This window comes from Rana temporaria, chromosome 3 (assembly GCF_905171775.1).
Source record: "Rana temporaria chromosome 3, aRanTem1.1, whole genome shotgun sequence".
Classification (NCBI taxonomy): Eukaryota; Metazoa; Chordata; class Amphibia; order Anura; family Ranidae; genus Rana; species Rana temporaria.
The window spans coordinates 129,337,347-129,357,353 of NC_053491.1; the positions used below are offsets into that span (position 1 = coordinate 129,337,347).

A 20,007-nucleotide genomic window follows, 5' to 3' on the forward strand; every position below is an offset into this window, starting at 1 on the left:
AACCTTTTGTAACATTTTTATTGCATCAAACATTAAAGTGGAGGTTCACCCACAAATGTTAATTTTTAACCTTGGATTCCTGCTCATTTTGTCTAGGGGAATCGGCTAGTTTTTTTAAAATCGAAGCTGTACTTACCGTTTTAGAGAGCGATCTTCTCCGCCGCTTCCGGGTATGGGCTGCGGGACTGGGCGTTCCTATTTTGATTGACAGTCTTCGATTTAAAAAAAAACTATCCGATTCCCCTAGACAAAATGAGCATCAATCTAATGTTAATTTTTTTTTTTTTAGGGTGAACTCCCGCTTTAACCTAACTGGCAAGCTTTGGTAGCTGGTCCATGGCATATACCTTGTTTGATATATAGGGGTTACTTTTACTAAAGGCAAAAATACGGGAGGTTTCGCTTTGCAAGAGAATTATAGAGAATGGGGGGGGGGGGGGGTTTTCTTGCATGCAAGTTGTTTTTTTTGAAAACTGAAATTTCACCAAGCTCTGGTAAAAATGCCCTTGCACAGTGCAACTCCCCTTGCAAAGTGACCCTCCTATTTGCCTTTAGTAAATCAACCCCATAGAGTGATAGAGTGCTAGATGGACAAGAACCCAGGAAAAGCATCTGGAGCAATATTGGTGTATCCCAGGATTTGACAAATTTGCTTGGAATCTAGGAGCCAGCTAAAAAAGTTAAGGGGCAAAAAACGCACCCGTCCCGCCAAACTCGCGCGCAGAAGAGTAGCGCCCGCATATGTAAACGGTATTCAAACCACACACGTGAGGTATCACCGCGATTGGTAGAGTGAGAGCAATAATTCTTGCCCTAGACCTCATCTGTAACTCAAAACATGCAACCTGTAGAATTTTTTTTAAACGTCGCCTATGGAGATTTTAAAGGGTAAAAGTCTGTCGCCATTCCACGAGCGGACGCAATTTTGAAGCGTGACATGTTGGGTATCAATTTACTCGGCGTAACATTATCTTTCACAATATAAAAAAAATTGGGCTAACTTTACTGTCTTATTTATTAATTACATTTTATTAATTTATTAATTAATTTTATTCTCTAGGGCAGGGATATGCAATTAGTGGACCTCCAGCTGTTGCAGAACTACAATTCCCACGAGGCATAGCAAGACTCTGACAGCCACAAGCATGACACCCAGAGGCAGAGGCATGATGGGACTTGTAGTTTTGCAACAGCTGGAGGTCCGCTAATTGCATATCCCTGCTCTAGGGTGTTGGAATAAAAAATATATATAATGTTTGGGGGTTTAAATTAGAGGGAAGGAGATGAAAACACATTAGAACTGCTGTTTTGCTACTTGTAATGTAACTACTTGTAATGTAACTACTTGTAATGCCAACGGCCACCACAAGATGGCGCCAGATCACAGAAGGTAGCTTAGGCCTGCAGAAGGCCCCAAAGCCGCGGCCTCAACTACCGCCCGGCCCGCACTGGACGGTAATTGAGGCCACGGCTTTGCAGCCTTCTGCAGGCCTAAGCTTCCTTCTGTGAAGGCCGCGGCCTCAATTACCGGGGCCCGCGCTGGCCGGTAATTGAGGCCGTGGCTTTGCAGCCTTCTGCAGGCCTAAGCTTCCCCGGGCGTCGGGTCACAATTTCTTGTGGCAGTTGTGACCGGGCGCCCGGATTTTGTCGAGCCCTGGTGTATCCTACTTGGTTTACAGATACTACATTGGGTAAATCTGTAAGGATAAAACCTGATGGGGTTGGGTGCCACTGGCAACTTTTGGACTCTACTGCTGAATGACTTTCTCTGAAATACTTTTATTTATTTTGCAGATTTTTTGGTACCGGCAAGGAGACTTGGAGCCCAAGTTTAGGAATCTCATATATTACATTTTATTCTCACTTGTCATGTTATGCATATGTGCCAACCTATATTTTCATGATGTGGGGAAATGAATTGTGGGAACAAAACAACATGAACTGCATTGAGAAGCATATTTTATGGCAATGCCAGAGAATGAAGACACTGGGTGGAAAACAGCACTGACATTTTCCTTTTATCCCTTTTAGGAAGGGAGGAGTTACTGCCATAAAGGACTTTTTCACCTTTTAAACCATTGTTGCACTTAAAACTTCTGCTAAGAGCCACGGACTGGCACTTTTCTCTTTTTTGTGTGTTTGTTTGTTTTTTTAAGTTGAAGGACTAACTAAAAAATATGAAGAAACAAAGACTGCACAAAATGTTAAATAATCTTTATTTTGTTTAAATATAATACCATTTTCTTTTTACTATGCAACAGATGCCAGTAAGTACTATATTTCACATGACCAAAATTTATGTTAGGCTGTGAAAACATTTTTTGAACAAGAGGGTTTCAATAAATAAAAATAATTTACTTATCTGTTTCTTCACATTTTAAAAGGTTAAACACTAAAAATAACTTGCTACTAAACTGGTCTCTACCGTATCTTACAGAACATTGTAGAGCAGGGATTCTCAACCCTGTCCACAAGTACCCCCAACAGGCCATGGTTTCAGGTTTTCCTTTAAATCGGAGAATTGCTTGGTATTTTGGACAGCAATTTTCGTTAAGAGAAATTGCCAAAACATGGCCTGTTGGGTACGAGACAGGGTTGAACCACTGTTGTAGACTTTTTGTCCTTTTTATTACAAATCAATACAACCTGTGCTTAGTCACCTAAATGGAGGGTTATTTCTGAGTTGTAGGGCTGCATCCAATGCCCATAACCAGCAAGCTGAACTGTGCCAGTGCCTTCTTGGGGATCATTATACGGTGATTAGAGATCCTGCTGGATAGGAGTTTAGTAAAAAAAATATTCTAAGTAGATTCATGAAATCTGACCTGGGCACATATATCTGTAGTGTTTTTTCTTATCTCTCTCCAAAGCACTAAGTCCCCTGTCTTTATGCTACTCTATTCTTCTGTTATCAGCATGATAACTTCTCAGACAACCAAAATAAAACCATCCTGAAATTTGTGTCTGGGTGGGTGCTATAAATTAGCAGAGAGATGGTCTAGTCACAGCATAGCTCTGCACATGTCTTCCTTCCTCTGCCTATGTGGAGGGGGTGTGTGCACGCCTTTCCTCCAATTAGCTGTCACATAGTGTATGCCAAGACTTGTGCTTAACAGGAAGAAAACCTTCTAACATGATGTGCACTTTCTAAAGAATATAGCAAGCTGAAGAAAGCAAATATACATGTGAAACTTATATAGGGAGATTTGCTTCATCTCTGTGTATCATCTGAGGCTGTTCACTTCACTGGGTATATGTGAAGGTTTACATCCACTTTAAAACCAAAAGAAAGTAGAATCCAGTGCTTATTCTTCTTTTTCAATCCCAGCACTGGCATAAGGAATTTGGTCATGTGCTGGACAGATGGGTTCACCCCCTTTACTATTTAATGAGAAAACACAAAAGGAATGTGCATGTACAACATTTGCTAGGCCTTGTCCAGTGAAGTCAACAATTTATCTAATTGGGGTGATTAAGAGGCTTATGGAAGAGCATAAGCAGTTATGCTTTTGAACTAAAGGTAATCCCTTCAAATGACTGCATTTGAAGCCCAACTCTAGAAAACAGTGTTTAGATCTGAACTGTTCCTATCCCGACATATTACTGCAGTTCTATAGAAAAGCAACCCTTTCTGGGTGACAACGATTGCTGTTTTTTTTTTAGGGCTCCACATGGCTCTACCAGTACCTGAGATGCAACAAATAAGTTTCTGCATGGCGCCCCCTGCTCCTGTGCATGACACTGCAGGTGGCTCTGAGAAATACAACCTGGCATCCCTTGTTTCCTTACAAACATGTAGTACAGGGATCCTCAAACTACGGCCCTCCAGCTGTTGCGGAACTAAACATCCCATGAGGCATTGTAAAACTCTGACATTCACAGACATGACTAAGCATGATGGGAATTGTAGTTCCTGAACAATGGGAGGGCCATAGTTAGAAGACCCATGATGTGGTATCTCTTAAGTAGGGTTGCCCGGAAACCTCTTTAAGACCGAGTACAGGTACCGATACATTTTTTTTTTTTTACAAGTACTCGCCGATACTTTTTTTTTTTTTTTATGTCATGTGACAGTATTTTCATAAACTGAAGCATCGTAAACACAGGTTACCATGTTTTCAGTTGTATGAATGGACAGAGTCAGTGATCACTGACTCTGTTCATTTGGAAAAGGAAGGAGTCGAGTTTACCGGCTCCTACCTTCGCTCTTGATCCTGACAGATTGAGGACAGAGGGGGTGGAGGGGAACACGGAGGAGGACAGCAGCAGAACAGGGGGGGGGGGGGGCGCGGAGGGGGAGAGCAGCAGAATGGAGGGGGGGACACGGAGCGTGGAGGGGGAAAACAACAGAACAGAGAGGGGACTGGAGGAGGATACAGGGACAGTCCGCTGTGATCGGTGCGTCTTTGGAGGGGGGGGGGGGGGGGGGGGTATATACAAGCACCAATCACTGCTGTATAGATTTCACTAAAGCATCTAAAAATGGGGGGGGGGTGGGTTTGGGGGAGAAGCTGTCGGGCTTTATTAAAATTTATACAGGCAGATCAGTGCTTGTAACTCCCCCCGCCGCACCGATCATCCCTGACTGCCCAGGTATCGGGTGAAGTATCTGAGCATTTGCCCAGAGTACAAGTACTCAGGGAAATGCTCGGTATAGGTACCTCTACTAGTATCGGGACAACCCTACTCTTAAGCCATATACACACTGACCCAAATCAGCTGGTACAGTAGAAACTGGATGACGTTCAGCCCATGTGTATAGGTCCTTGTTAGACAGAAGCTGATCAAACAAGGATGCTGGGAAACCAGCAGCCGATCAGCTAATGGCTGCAAGCACTGACTGGTGTGTTCTGGTGGGAGAGTGGTCCCCCTGTCAGAACACAATAGCTCAGCAAGGAGATCGCTGTACTAACATTGCATCGATTGTTAGCGAGGACCTCCTTGCGAGCCGTGTGTACCAGGCTTTATCTGTGACTCGATGGCGCTGTTCATATGGAAAGTACATGAGTTATATTAGTAACAAGAAAGAGAACACTGATTCCAGAAATGTCAAGCTGTCTGGATGCCCTTTTTTCATTGCCACAGGGTACAGCAATTAAAATGGTTGCCCGTGTTCCTCAGGCAAACTCCTTTTCATATGTAGGACTCAACAGGTACAACATTTTACAATACTTTTAGCATGGTCATGCAAGTGTAACGGCACAATAGCAAATATAACCTTCAAGTCCCCTTTTGATTAACCTTCATTGTAAATCCATAAATAAAAAGCGCTTACCCTGAAAGGTTCAGTAAATCCTTAATGAGAAAAAACAAAACTATTTCTCTGGCTTATACATTTTGTTTCAGTCTAATGAATGGTCAGCGCTTCCAAAGCACTTTGGAAGTGCTGCAACACAGGTGCTTTTAACCCCTTCTGTGGGGTTAAAATCGTGCCGCTAAAACGAGCGGCGCTTTAGCGCTAACGAGGCTGCGGCTCAGTGTGAAAGGGGTCTTGCAGCGACCTGGACTTTTTTTTGATCACTCAGCCAAAATACAGTTAAAATTAAACAATGGGTTTGATTGACTAATGGTAAATAGGATGCTCCTTTTGCCAGTAACTTTTAACTTGGCGAATGTGATTTTAGTGAATGTGAACATTCACTTTGCAAAACCTAATCATGCAAGGACAAAACTTGCTTGCACATGATTTGTTGATGGACGTCAGCAGAGATTGTAAAGATTTTTTTTTTTAATCATGTAAAACATGTTATACCTAACTGCACTGCGCAGCCCTGATCCTCCTGGGGGTCCCCCCCCCCCCAAGTGCCCCTTAGAAAGCTGCTTTCTATGGGGGCACTCGTGCAGGCTCGATCCCAAGACACACAGCTAAGCTTGGCCTCCACCCACAAGTTTTGTCTTTTTTGGATAGCATAAGGCAGTGGTTTTTAAACTCAACTCTCAAGTACCCCCAATGAGCCATGTTTTGGGAACTTCCCTTGGATAAAATAGCTCTAATCAATTCCATGTCATTGAAATTGATTTAAAGCAGCTGTGCAAAGTAAAGGGAAACCTGAAAACATGGCCCGTTGGGCGTACTTGAGGACTGAGGTTGAGAACTACTGGAGTAAGGGATGGTTATAACCCCGGTCCATTTTTCTTTACAGCCCTTTCTGTCCCATAGCCAAAACAGGAAGTGGGAGGGAATCCCTGGTTGTCACCAGAACTAGTGTCCCCATTGGAAGCTTTTCCTTTACCCTCATTCTGCTGGCAATTCAAAATTTGGGATTTTATTTCACTTTCATTATCAATGGTAATGATGAACAGGACAAATAGGTTTCTATTGCTGTCTTAGACAACATTAGGGAGTGTCACCATCCCTAACAGTTGTTCTCTTCCATCTCGGCTCTAATAAAAAAAAAAAAAAAAAAAAATCGGCCTTTAGTTATACTTTTGAGTTAATCTCACACTAATCTTTTTAAGTAGCACTTAAAGTAGCCCCAAGGTCAAAAAGTGAAGATTTGCTATGTTTTAGGAAAATTATTAACTGTGACTAAGCAGTACCGTGATAGATTTTGATCTTTGTCCTAAATTCCTGTTGACAAATAGCAGTGACCTTCCTGTGCCTTGAGCATCATCATTCTATATCTGCAGTGTGAGATCTAAGGCACTGTGCCGCTGACTGCTAGTTTACATGAGATGTGGTGATGTGACTAAAGTGCTCCTTACTGGAGAGAAAGCTGTATCTAAGGACCTGCAATGCAAGGATAAACCTGCTTCTGTTTCATCCATTGTGTGTAACTGTGCTTTCTGCACCTCCTTGAATATCCCTCCGCCAGTCATTTGCAAGCAGCTCTGACATGTGAAAGCAAAGCCCTGCTTCTCCCAAGATGGCCACCTCCAAAGAGAGACACGATGTGGAAAAAGGCATGGAAAGTGTTTTGGGCACAGTGTCCACAGTTCAGGTTCTCTAATATTTGAAGTGCTGCTATTTCTTTGGCTAGTTTTACTTAGCTCAGTGTGTGTTTTTTTTTTTTATCAGGTCCATAGAAAAATTATTCATGTTGTCAAAATTTTTATTTACCGTAGAACTATAGGCAAAACTTTTTTTTTTCATTTTGCATGGAGCAAAGCAGGGTTATAACCCCCATCAGAATTTTTTTTTCGCCATCTGTGTCCCATTGGGGAGTGTTCCCTTCACTTCCAGTTCCATAGCCATAGCCATACAAGAAGTGAGAGGAAATCCCTGCAAATTAAAAGCGGCATTCCACCCATTTCTGTGTTTATTAAGGCCGGGTTCACACCTATTCGAATGGAGTGTGGCTTAAACCGCATCCAATTCGCAGAACATTTCTAAATACATTAATTTCAATTCAATTCATTCAAAATAAATAACATGCCAAATGTGTCAGGGGGTCAGGAGTCCTTAAAGCGGATGTTCCACTTTGGGTGGAACTCCGGTTTAAAGGAATTCCTTGAGGGCTCACAGGCAGGGCTGATCCTAGGCAGGGTGCTTTGCACCCAGGTGCCAAAGTGCCAGAATTCTCCCCTCCTTCTGGCAGTGCTCAGAGGAGGGGTCGCTCCTCTTCCTGACACAAGGGTTCTAGTTTTCAGTGGCTGCTGAATGCTGATGTGCAGTAATGAATTCCTCACACTGGGATCCCGCACTGACTCTACCAACTCCAGTTGGAATGCCTCCCCTTCCATCTCTATCTCGGGCTGCAGCGAGAACCTAGGTGAGTCACAGTGTTCAGTGTGCTGGAGAATAGCATCCCTTTACACGTGCTCTGGGCTACCCCTGCTCTAGATGTTTCATGGCATGATAGATTTCACACTGACAGTGCGGGGGTGTCAGCGGCAAAGCGCTGCTAGTTTTAGCAGCGCTTTACCATAGTTTTAGTGGTACTTTTAACCCCCACTAGTGGCCAACTAAAGGGTTCAAAGCACCACTACCGTGGCGCTGACCATTGGTTTCAATGGGCAGAGGCACTTTAGGAGCGGTGTATACACACACTAAAGTGCCTCAAAGAAGCTACTTGCATGACATTTTTGGATGTCCTGCCAGCGCACCGCTCCAGTTTGACAGCACCCGGGCTCTCACACTTTTGTTTATTGTTAAGAGATTGTGTAAGGATCCCAGGGTAATGAAGACTTTGTGGGGGAGCATTTCTGTGGTTGAGTTGTTGCCATAGAAACATTTGTAAAGGGGAGGAGTTAGTAAATGACCACGCCCATGTGGGGTGCTTGTGACCCTAGGATCAGCCCTGCTCACAGGTCACCAAAACTAGTATCCCCATTGGAAGATTTACCCTCCATTACTTTTCTGGGGACAACCCAAAATGTGGGATTCTCTTTTATCAGTAAACAGGACAAATAGAGAGGGTGAATCTCCTTACCAGGGACACAGATCGCTATAAGAACTGAGAAGTGTTTTAATCCCTCTCCACTCTGTCCAAAACTGAAAAAAAGTTTTGCCTTTAGTTATACTTTAGGCTTTCTCAGTCATCGTTGTGTATGTGGCCTATGGAATTGCGCTTACTGCTACATAGGAATGTGTGTAAACATATCATCATATGCCTTGCAGCTAAAATTCACAGTGGCCATAACTTGGAATAGTTGCAGCTGCAGCCATCAGATATTTAGAAGTTGCTCAACAGAAGGGGATAAAAATAATAATTTTTCAGCATAAACCTGGATTCCATCTTGTCACGTCACACTTTAGGTATAAATCTTAAACCTATAAATAGCAAATACATATATTAGCACCTTTTGACAGGCTTGTTTTAGTTTTTTTTTTACATTACTAGATGAAGGTAATCAACTGTAGTGCTCTATATGGAAAACAATATACTGTACAATAGTAGCATGTCAGAATTTGCTTCAAAAACCCAGCCAACCATTAAAAGTCTAATATTGTATAACAAACTTCTACAATAAACCTGTGTGGCATTTGTAAACTAAAAGCAAAGCAACCTCTGTAAATAAAGCATTGCCCAAGACCCGGCAACTGACTAATACCTAGAACAGTGATGGCGAACCTTGGCACCTCAGATGTTTTGGAACTACGTTTCCCATGATGCTCATGCACTCTGCAGTGTAGTCGAGCATCATGGGAAATGTAGTTCCAAAACATCTGGGCTGCCAAGGTTTGCCATCACAGACCTAGAAGGGTTGATTTACTAAAGGTAAATGAGCTGTTAAATTTGCAAGGGAATATTCCCTTAGCTTAATAAATACCCTAGTAAAGTGAACAGCTCATTTTCCTTTAGTAAATAAACCCTCTAGGTCAGTGATGGCCCTATATGTCTCTTTTATAGCACAGGTCAGTCTCATCAGAGCTCTGTAAGATTAGGGTCACACTAGAAGTTTTTTTTTTTTAGTTTAAAACGATATATTAAAATCAAAATTCAATCTCAGTTTTTCTATAAACAACCTTTCTTCTATGGCTGTAATGTCACATGACAACAACACGTTTGCATTTTTTTTAAACAGCAACACCTACTTAGTGGTAACTTGTGACATCACCAGCACTTAGGACACACTACAGCAGGGGTGCCCAACCAGTGGCCCGTGGAGCCCTCTGATGTGGCCCTCGACCTCCTGCTTTGGGATGGAATATAATTGAAGACTGTTATTAAAGCTAAGTTTATTACTAAAATCATGGTGTAAGTATGGGCATATCTGTTCTGCAGTGGTTACTGGGCTGCTTTTAAACTGATCCGCAGGTGCAGAGTGGTGCACCTGCGGGTTACCTGCAGTGAGCCATAGACTTCTATTACCTGTGAGTTTGGTGTGCTTTCTAAAAGTGCACCACACCTACAGAATATAATAGAAGTCTATGGCAAGGTGCAGCTAACCTGCAGGAAAGCCCCAGGTGAACTGTGCTGCACTCGTGATGCGGGTAAACAACAGTGCATCGGTGTGAAAGCAGCCTTAGGCCCCTTTCACACAGTCAGACCGACCCAATCAGACCCTCCACCTCTAAGGCCCCGTACACACGACCGGATCTATCCGCTGGGATTGATCCGCGGATCAGTTCCAGCAGATAGATCCGGTCGTGTGTACGGCCTAGCGGACATTTCCCAGCGGATAAAAATCCAGCCGACGGATTCCCAGCGGATAAAAATTTCTTAGCATGCTACAAAATCTATCCGCTGGAATCCAGTCCAGCGGACTGATCTGGTTGTCTGTACAGACTCACCGGATCAGTCCTTCCGCTCCCATCCCTCGCATGCGTCGTAATGATTCGACGCATGCGTGGAAGTATTTACCTTCCAGGGTCGCGCACGTCGCCGCGTCATCGTCGCGGCCACATCACCGCGGATGTATTCCGCGGGGATATCGATCTGATGGTGTGTACAGCCATCAGATCCAAATCCACCAGAGGATTTATCCGCTGGAAACGGTCCAGGGGACCATTTCCAGCGGATATCCTCTCGTCTGTACGAGGCCTAAGGAGCGGCAGATGTAAATGGTGTTGTGTCCGTTTAAAAACGCCTACCTCCAATCCGATCTGCTTATAAAAAATAAAAAAAGAGCAGAGTGGGTTCTATAGAGTTGAGTGGGCTGCCATCCACCCGCTCTGCTTATTGTGGCCCTCCGTCTTCAAAAGGTTGGGCACCCCTGCACTACAGTCTGATTGTACCATCATATTTGCAATGTAATGAGGCCAAACCCATGCAATCAAATCAATTTCTATCCAATTGCACTGGAGATTACATCATATGCTTGTTGGTAAATCTAAAAGGTGATTGTACAATCAGTTTGTAGCTTTATTAAGGCTCATATTTATGTCCTAAGACTGATTTCATCCAACTTTTAAGACTAGTGCTAGTTCCAGGGCAGTAATAATGTGTGCAATTTCACTCACAGTGGTTTGTCTGCCCCAAGACTATTATGAATGGGTGACAATGAGTGCATTTTGGAGTGATGGGTTGAATTTCTGCCCTGCTGCTTCACATGTAAAGGTGCCTTCTATAGTGATGAACGGTAACACACCTCTCTTGCAGAGGCATAAATGCAGCCAAATGAAACTTTGGCTGACAAAGTGACTATGATAAAGGATTCAATTTAGGAGCATAGCTGGGTAATGACACTGAAAATACCTGACTGTAACAATAGAAGCTGGTGATAACATAATAGTGCATCATTTGTAGTGTAATAGTAACTGGTCTGTAGCAGCTAAGTGAGGGTGAAAAGTAGATTGCGTGCAGCAAGTCTAGGAATGGTTAGGAAGCAGTTCTATAAATCCTCCACATCTTTCAAGTCGTCAGAGTCTGGTCCATCAACCGAGGAGACAAGACTGTGGCATTTATTCCTGTGATGCTGCAATATTGGATCTAGAAAAAATTAATAAAGATGATCAGTTTTTTACATGGCAGAACATAATGGGTAAAATCAACCATGCAAAAGCTATTATACAATGATATAAATATAAAAATATTGGAAAATAACATATATAAAAACATAAATTTAGAGCTGAACTCTGAGCACAAACACTTTCATTTAAATAGTTTTTCTTAAAATCCACAAATCTACTTTGCACGCCCTGTCCTTACAAATCTAGTTATTAGGAGGCGCTGTCTCTGAGCCAATGAGGTGGGAGAGCGCAGACAGAGTCTCTGCTCTCGTGCACATAGCTGGATCGAGATCAAACTCAGGTAAGTAAAGGGGAGGAGGGGTTTGGGCAGGGAACTGCATGCAAAAGTTTTTATTTTTTATTTTAAAGGGGTAGTAGATCGCAAAAAAAAAAGGAAATTGTGCCCCCCTGCAGGTTTTTTTTTTTTTTACAAGAAACCCCCTGCAGATTTAAGTCATAATGTACTAGCACATTATGACAGACTTAACTGGACACAGAGACCCCAGCACAGTGCTGTCACCCCCCAGGCACGTCTATCTTCAACCTTTTGGGTTCATGGACTCTGGCTCTATGAATGGCTAGGGCTGAAATGACGTTGTGCACGGGAGCTCCGGCTCAAAGCTCTGAAGGTACAGCTCGGGTATGCCGTGCATGCGCTGGGTCACTGGCTGCATGCTATGTGAATATCTCCTAAATAGTGCAAGTTTAGCAGATATTCACTGTATCTACAGGTAAGCCTAAATATTATTATTATTATATCCCGTGATCAAGTCTCTTTCAGACGAAACGTCGGGAGGCGACGTCACCGCACGCTGAGGGCGAATCCTCGTTCTGTTACGCCGGCCGGCTGTTTACATTTTATGCTGTTTTTATCTTCGCAATTGTAAGTGTATCCGTCTATCTTTATATTAAATTTTATGGCGGTAATACACTATGTGAGTCTTTTCTTGTTTATGGACACTCTGCCACTCCATTGGTGACCTCGAGGACCATAACATCGAGGACATTTCATTCCCCCATGCTGGATTACACCTTCCCTGCTCTGTCTGATCCCCATTGGGATCATCTGTTCTGTATCTTTTTCTTTGGATGTTCTGTGACGTGATCGGTGATTACTTACATTTATCCTTTGGATTGTGATACTTCCTGCACTATTTGATCCGTTAGGATCATAGACTCTGGTAAGGGTCAGTATTTTCGTTTTGGTGGTGGTTTCCACAATGTCATCATCCATTGCAGCAGTGTTTTTTTTAACACTTTATAGACTGAACACAAATTTAACCTTTATATATACCAAAGACTTTGCAAGAGAAGTTTTTGCCTTCTCATCTTTTTTGGACTATTTTTTTCACAGATATGTACACATATTTTTATTATTTTACTTATTACTTTTTCACTAAGGTATCTATAATCTTTTTTTAGCGCGAATCCAGCTTTTTTCTTTTCTTTTGAAGCCTAATTATAAGCTTATCCGTAGGTACAAAGTTAAAAAGTGGACTTTACTTCCACTTTAATGCATAGAATGGATTAAGGTAAAACAAAAAAAAAACAAAAAAAACTTCTACCTTTAGAACCACTTCAAGTTTGTACATGGCCCTCTTGTTTTTAGAAAATATTTGCTTATCCCAGAGTTCAGCTTTATAAAAGCAAACACAGGCATATCCACCTAAATAATATTAATAAATGCACATATATTTACAGGGAAAAATTTGCATTTTTTTCCCCACAATGTCAGGCTCCTGCAGACTCTTCTTCCAACTTCCTCCCCATAAAGAAGTTGGTGAGCTGGAGAAACAGTGACGGCTGGTGCTCCAAATTTTTGGGGGGGCGCAAACAAACTGAAAAAAAACAAAAACAAACGCAGGCACTGTGCCCATCAAACACAGCCACTGTACCCATAAATTACCGCCACTGAGCCATCAAACACAGTTACTGTACCCATCAATTGCTGCCACTGTGCCCCATCAATTGCTGCCAGTGTGCCCCATCAATGGCCGCCAGTGTGCCCCATCAATGGCCGCCAGTGTGCCCCATCAATGGCCGCCAGTGTGCCCCATCAAATGGTGCCCCAGTGTGCCCCATCAAATGGTGCCCCAGTGTGCATCCCCCGCCCAGCACTTAGAGCCCATTCACACCTAGGCGTTTTGTCGCCTGTAGTGTGACGCCCGCTGCCGCCCCGACACGCCAGAGGGATGATGTAACATTGCCCTCTATGGAGATGGTTCACATCTCCACGCCGAACGCCTGCCGCCTGTCGCCTGAAAAAAAGTCCCGGACCTTTTTTTCAGGCGTCTTTCGGCGTTCGGCATAGGAGATGTGAACCATCTCCATAGAGGGGGTGAAGGCTGCATTCACAATCGTGGCGTTTTCTCGCCACGAATCGCGGTACAAAACGCTGCTATTTGTCGCCGCAATTCGCGGGACAAAACGCTGCGATTTAGTACGCCGAGGTGTGAATGCAGCCTTACCTGTCACGCCGCTGTCCTCCACACTCCGAGTCCTCTCGATGTCTTCTCCCGTCCTCTGCTATGATTGGACGCCTGATAGGCTTCCAATCACATCGCTTGTCGCTTCATCCAATCAGGTAACCAGACCCGAGCACCTGATTGACTGAGAGGCGGGTCAGTGTTGGGAAATCGATTTATTCGCTTCCCTAACACAACACTGAGTAAACAGCGAACACACAGCATTGCAAACACCCCCACCGCTGTAATTCAGATGCCCGGCGCTCGACAAGGGACCAGACACCTGAATAGGGCACGGCAGCGGTGACAATAGATAGATTCATGCAATGCATGAATCTATCTATTGGTGATAGACAGGTGGCAGGAGAGAGAGGGCGGCGCTCCTGAGCCCTTTATGGACGCACCACCACTGTGGAGGACGTGTCAATGGACTAAGAGTGTGGTGATCATTGCACTTGTATTCCGCTGGGAAATACAAGTCGCAGATCTCTGTGAGCAAATTACGTGCCAGTTTTGAAAGTGACAGCTGTGTTCTGGACTTTAGGCAATCATATAAATAAATGTTTTTTTCTTTTTTTTTTTCCTAAAGCAAACATTCTTTTGCCCATAGAGGGAAAAATAAAATCACTTAACTCCCTTCCCCTGCTCTACCAGCATCATACCTTTCCTTTGCTCCCCTGACAAAGTGCACTACATGGCACTATGAGGTATGAGTGAGCATGTGACTCATTCACTTCCCCCATGTGACACTAGTGACTCACGATTGGTCCATCACTGTCACATGGGGTTAGATAAATAGCCTATAGCACTGTGTAAGCTCCAACAAGACAGTTTGAAGCTATACAAACTGAACTTTTAGCTTCTTATGTGCCCTTTCCTTCTCACATAGCACAGTTGGGCAGAAAATCTCAGTTCATATGATGTGATGAAAACTTTTCCTGTCCTGCAGAAAATGTCAGCATTATACAGAGGTGGGGGAATAGAAAGGAAGCTTGTTGGAATTTGAAGAGCTGCAGTAAGAAAAATTGGTAACATTTAGGGATTTGAAAAAACACAACTACTCATTTAAAGAAGATTCTGCTTTTTAAAGAGAATGTGTCAATAACTTTAAAAAACTGCTAAAAATTTAAAGTCCTGTAACTTTGAAGCCTCATACACACGATCGGACTTCCAACTGACTTTTCCATGGATTTTGCTCCGAAGGGCGTTGTCCGTGAACTTGGTATGCATACACACGGTAGGTGTACACACGGTAGGACTTTTTCAGCCAACAAACACGAAAGTAGTGACGTAATAGACGCACTACGTGTTTTTTCTGCTCTTTACCGCCACCATTTGGGCAACTTCTGCTATTGTTGTCTGATCTTTAGCATTGGTTCTGAGAATGCGTGTTTGTACCTTGGACTTTAGTCCGATGGACTTGTGTACACACGATCGGATTAGCCGACGTAGGACATTTTTTGCCAGAAAGTTTGCCTGTTCACACAGCGAAAATTTGTCTGATGAAAAAGCGAAAAGGTTTGCCCGATGGAGTGTGCACACGGTGGAATGTCTGCAAAAACAGGTCCATCGGAGGTTTGTTGTCAAAAAGTCTGATCGTGTGTACGGGCCTTGAGGGGGCTCCAGTTCTGACAGGCAAAGCTTTGACACTTGTGGTTATGTTGTACCCACCCCCGAAACATTCCTATTGGCCCAGCACTATGACTGGCAGCCTCACTGGCTAATAGACATGAAAGGAGATAGAATAGGAAGGGAAGATTAGCCACTATCTGGAAGTGCCAAAGCTTTGCCCATCAGCTTGGCGCAGTTCAGCATTTGGCAAGTATGTGCAGCTATTTCTAGATGCCGGCACTTTTTATTTTGATGACAAATTCTCATAATTGTACTTGGTTCTCCTTTACAAATATGTCATATTTTCATAATACCCATTCACAACTGTAAATGAACCAACACAAACATCAACTATAAATCGGACACAAAAATAACACAATAAAGCCGGCTACCTGCAAGTGTGGTAAGAGGAAGCACAGACTCTCCATCAATATCATCACTTTGAATGTAACTATGACATGATGGGACAATAAGCACTGTTCCTTCTACTGGAGGCTTGCTGGCATGTTCTTCTAGAGCAGAAGGTCCAAGATTCTGTACCAAATAAAAAAGGTATACAGACTATTCATATGCAGTTCATTAGAAATTACAATGTTGGTAAATGATGTTAAAATGTAATATATTGATGCAAGAAAAAAAAAAAAAACGATGTCCCCTACCTGATTCCCTTATAAAGTTTAATGCAGCCTTTCTCAACCTTTTTAACGCAGAGGAACCCTTGAAATATAACTTTACGGGCTCAGGGCTAAAAATTATTATACCTACAACTCATGATACATTAGTGCAGTGGTTGTGCATCCATAAGGGTGCACGGGTGTCGCCCCTCTCTCCTGCCACTTCTCTATCACCAATAGATAGATTCATGCATTGCATGAATCTATCTATGGCCGCCACTGACACCGCCTATTCAGGCGCCCGGCCCCTTTTTGGGCTCCGGGCATCTGAATTACAGCGGCGAGGCATTTTTTTTAATCACCTGATTAAAACCATAGGCTCTAATAGGTGTCAAAAAAGGTGTACAGCAAGCTCCATGCTGGGCGCTCGCAGTTCACTCTGTGTGTTAGGAAAGCGAATGAATATAACAATAAACCACCTCTCCGCCAATCAGGTGCTCGGGTCTGTCACCTGATTGCCTGAAACAACAGGCGCTGTGATTGGCGCCTCTTAGGCGTCCAATCATAGGAGAGGACGGGAGGAGTGGGCGGGAGAAAACATTGAGGAAGACATGGAGGACACCGCTCGCTGCCTGCCGCCATCACCCGCTGCCGACCCGAGACAGGGTAAGTGCCGAGCAGACGACAGGCAGGTGGGGGGGCACAGTGGCAGCATTTAATTGGCACAGTGGCAGCATTTGGGGCATAGTGGCTGCGTTTGATGGGCACAGTGGCAGCATTTGATGGGCACAGTGGCAGCATTTGATGGGCACAGTAAGGCTGCAATTGATGGTTTTTTATTCTTTCAGAATTTTTCAGTTTGTTTGCGCCCCCCAAAAATGTTTTCTTCTGTGCCCCCTGAAAACACTGATCATATCCTTGAGAACTAGGAGGCCACGTTATTGGAAAGGTAGGGGCAGAATGCAGGGAAGGAAAGGCTTACTTCAGGAGACCCCGTGTGCTCCACAAAGCCTAACATACCATCATGTACCCATTCTGGAAGGAATCCTACAGGCAATAAAAAATCTTCCATCTCTACCCAAATTTAGAGCCTTAAAGCGGTGTTTCACCCTGCAGAACAACTTTTTAGCATAAAATTAGGCATAGTAGCGCAAGCTACAGTATGCCTGTCTTAATTTTTTTATCCCCGTACTCACTGTGTAATCGTAGATAGAAGATTCCGACTGCCCACGGGGAATGGGCGTTCCTTTCAAGAGGGAGGGTGATTGACGGCCGGCTCTGGCACGTCACGCTCCCCGAAGACAGCCGGAGTAGGTCTCGGCTCTTCACGGCGCCTGCGCACAGACTATGCGCAGGCGCCGTGAAGAGCCAAGCCTTTTTCGGCTATTTCCGGAGAAGCGTGACGCGCCAGAGCCGGCCGTCAATCACCTTCCGTCTGGATTGGAACGCCCATTCCCCGGGGGGAGTCGGAATCTTCTATGTACGATTACACAGTGAGTACGGGGATAAAAAAATTAAGACAGGCATACTGTAGCTTGCGCTACTATGCCTAATTTTATGCTTTTTTTTGTATAGGGTGAACCCCCGCTTTAAAGAGGACATTGCTCTACTCAGGTATGACATGCTGAAAATAAGAGAATCTACCTGGAAGGCAGGTTGGGAGATTGAGAGGATCAAGCTACACCCTTGAAACAAGACATGGCCGTGCTACGCTCCAGGTTAAATGCACAAGAAATGAGAGTTGAAGATCTAGTGACAGGCTTAGATGTAACAATCTCAGACTTATTGGAATCCTTGAGCATACAGAAGGAAGACGCTCTGTATAATTCATAAAGACATAAGCAAAACTTTGTTTTGTTTTGACAGGTATCCACTCCCACTTCCAGCGCATGCACAGTAGGAAACCAGCTGTGAAGCCGCACGGCTCACGTCCGGTTTCCCTTATCCAAAGTGGCGGCAGCAGCACCCAAGAGCCGATTCAAGAATCGGATCAGTTGAAGACACTGCTGGATGCCTAATATTCTCTAATATTAAAAGTCAGCAACTACAATATTTACAGTATACCAACCCACCCCCCACTGACAGACCCCCAACTCCCCCAAATACCACCCTCTTCCTCCACTGACAGCACCTCAAATACCACCCCTCCCTCCACTTATAGACCACCAACCCCCTCAAATACTCCCCCCCCCCCCACTGTGGAGCATAGAGGAGACATGCAGTGCCGCCCCCGCCCCCCCCCCCCCTCCAACAATACAATTAAAAGTCAGCAGCTAAAATTACTGTGGCTGTTTCCTTTTAATATTAGGGAACTTACCTGCCCAGGCATACAGCAGTGTCTTCCCCCAAGCCGATTCTTGAATCAGCTCTCCGGGTGCTGGCGCTGCCATTTTGGCTAATCCACGCAGATTCACAGCCAGTTTCCTACTGCGCAAGCGCAAATTGCGCTGCGCTCTGTAAATGGGCCGGCTGTGGGGGAAGGAGGAGGGAGCCGAACTGAGGCGGAGGTGGGAGTGGGAACCGGTCAAACCCCCCCCCCCCCCCCAAAAGTTGTCAAATGTAGCAGCAGAGGGGAGGAGGAGGCACACAAGCGGAGCTTTCCCTTTTGGATGGAGCTCTGCTTTAAGTAAAAAAAAGTTACACCCAAGCACATAAACCCCTCCCCCCCAAGAAAAATCTTTTAGAGGGCCCCCCATTCCCACACATATGCATGTACAAACGCAAACACGTATCAGGGGTGCCTACGATTGAAAGGCCGGAGTGAGAGCAATATTTCTAGCACCAGACCTCCGCCGTAAAAAACTAAACTGATGACCTACAGGGGGCTTTTGAAGCGTTGCCTATAGAAAATACAGGGTACAGAAGTTTGTCGCCATTTCACTGGTGCACGCAAATTTAAGGTTTGACATGTTGGGTATCCTTCTACTCAGTACAACCTCATATTTTATATGTTACCAAAATTGTGGGTAATTTATTGCATTTGTTTTCCCTATAAATTCCTTTTAGGGCTCTTTCACACGGGTAGACCGTTCAGGTCCACCTGCCAGTTTTTTTAGGCGGACCTGCTGACATCCGACCCGCTCCGATCCGCCAAAGTGTGATGGAGGAAAGCCCTATTTTCCATCCGTCTGGCGAATCGGATGACAACGGACTCTACCGTCAGTTGTCATCCGATCTCCCATAGGGGAGAGCGGCGCTCTGACAGGTCGGTCCCTGCACAGTGTGCAGAGACAGACCTGTCATCTGCCGGGTCAGCGGTGATCGACGGAGCGATCCCCGCTGAGCAAAGCGGAGCCCGCACACGGACACGGACCGTGTGAAAGAGGCCTTATTGTGTCTTTTACTGAAAATGTGCCTTTCCTACACCTTTGCGTCAATATCGTGCGACATAAAAATCTAACACTATTTTATTCTCTAGGGTGTCTGCTTTAAAAAAATATATCACGTTTGGGGGGTTTATGTAATCTTTAGGCTAAAAATGATTTTTAAACATGTCTGCAAAAAAAAAATATGCAAAAACAGCTTTGGCAGCAAAAGAGTTAAAGTTGATTAAAGACAAAAACTGTGGAGGTCACATGATTCCTGTGGAGCTCCAGTCTGCAGACAGGTATCCTTAGGGAAATACAGATGTGACAGGAAAATTTGACCTCCACGACTTGTTTCTAGTGTCTATTGAATGTTTGTGACATTAAAGTTCATAAAAAAAAAAAGTGGAGGTCACGTTTCCTGTCAAACATGGAGCTCCAGTCTGCAGCCAGACCCCTCTCAAAAAACCTGCAACATACCTGCGATTACGCACTAAAATATACCTACTGTTCTATCAAGGCACACAACCACTATAGAGGTGAGATCTTGCGGGTGTTCTCAAATACTTGTTCATGGAAACTTATTTTTTGACAGAACGCAATATGGCAGTCACAATTATGACTCTTAGCTGCCATAGGGCAAATGTGGGCTGCAAGATCTGCTACACACTCTGCTA

The 20,007-nt window shown here is 44.2% G+C and overlaps 2 protein-coding genes across 4 annotated transcripts in view; one reads left to right on the top strand and one right to left on the bottom strand.

The window, feature by feature from the left end:
* The window catches only part of TMEM243 (transmembrane protein 243), a 47,314-nt gene extending 44,953 nt beyond the window's left edge, over positions 1-2,361 (top strand). The window contains exon 5 of one of the 2 annotated variants that reach the window (XM_040343428.1): positions 2,032-2,361. In XM_040343428.1, coding sequence (XP_040199362.1) covers positions 2,032-2,091 — 60 coding nt within the window. In that variant the 3' untranslated portion in view covers positions 2,092-2,361. Of the gene's footprint in view, positions 1-1,794 lie in introns of both variants that reach the window. The other variant, XM_040343427.1, reaches the window with a different exon arrangement.
* An 8,168-nt stretch (positions 2,362-10,529) lies between these two features.
* Positions 10,530-20,007, bottom strand: part of DMTF1 (cyclin D binding myb like transcription factor 1) — an 84,361-nt gene continuing 74,883 nt past the window's right edge. For both annotated transcript variants that reach the window (XM_040343431.1, XM_040343430.1), the window contains 2 exons: positions 15,804-15,945; positions 10,530-11,315 (listed from right to left, as the gene is read on the bottom strand). In XM_040343431.1, the coding sequence (XP_040199365.1) occupies positions 11,218-11,315; positions 15,804-15,945 (240 nt within the window). In that variant the 3' untranslated portion in view covers positions 10,530-11,217. The remainder of the gene's footprint in view (positions 11,316-15,803; positions 15,946-20,007) is intronic.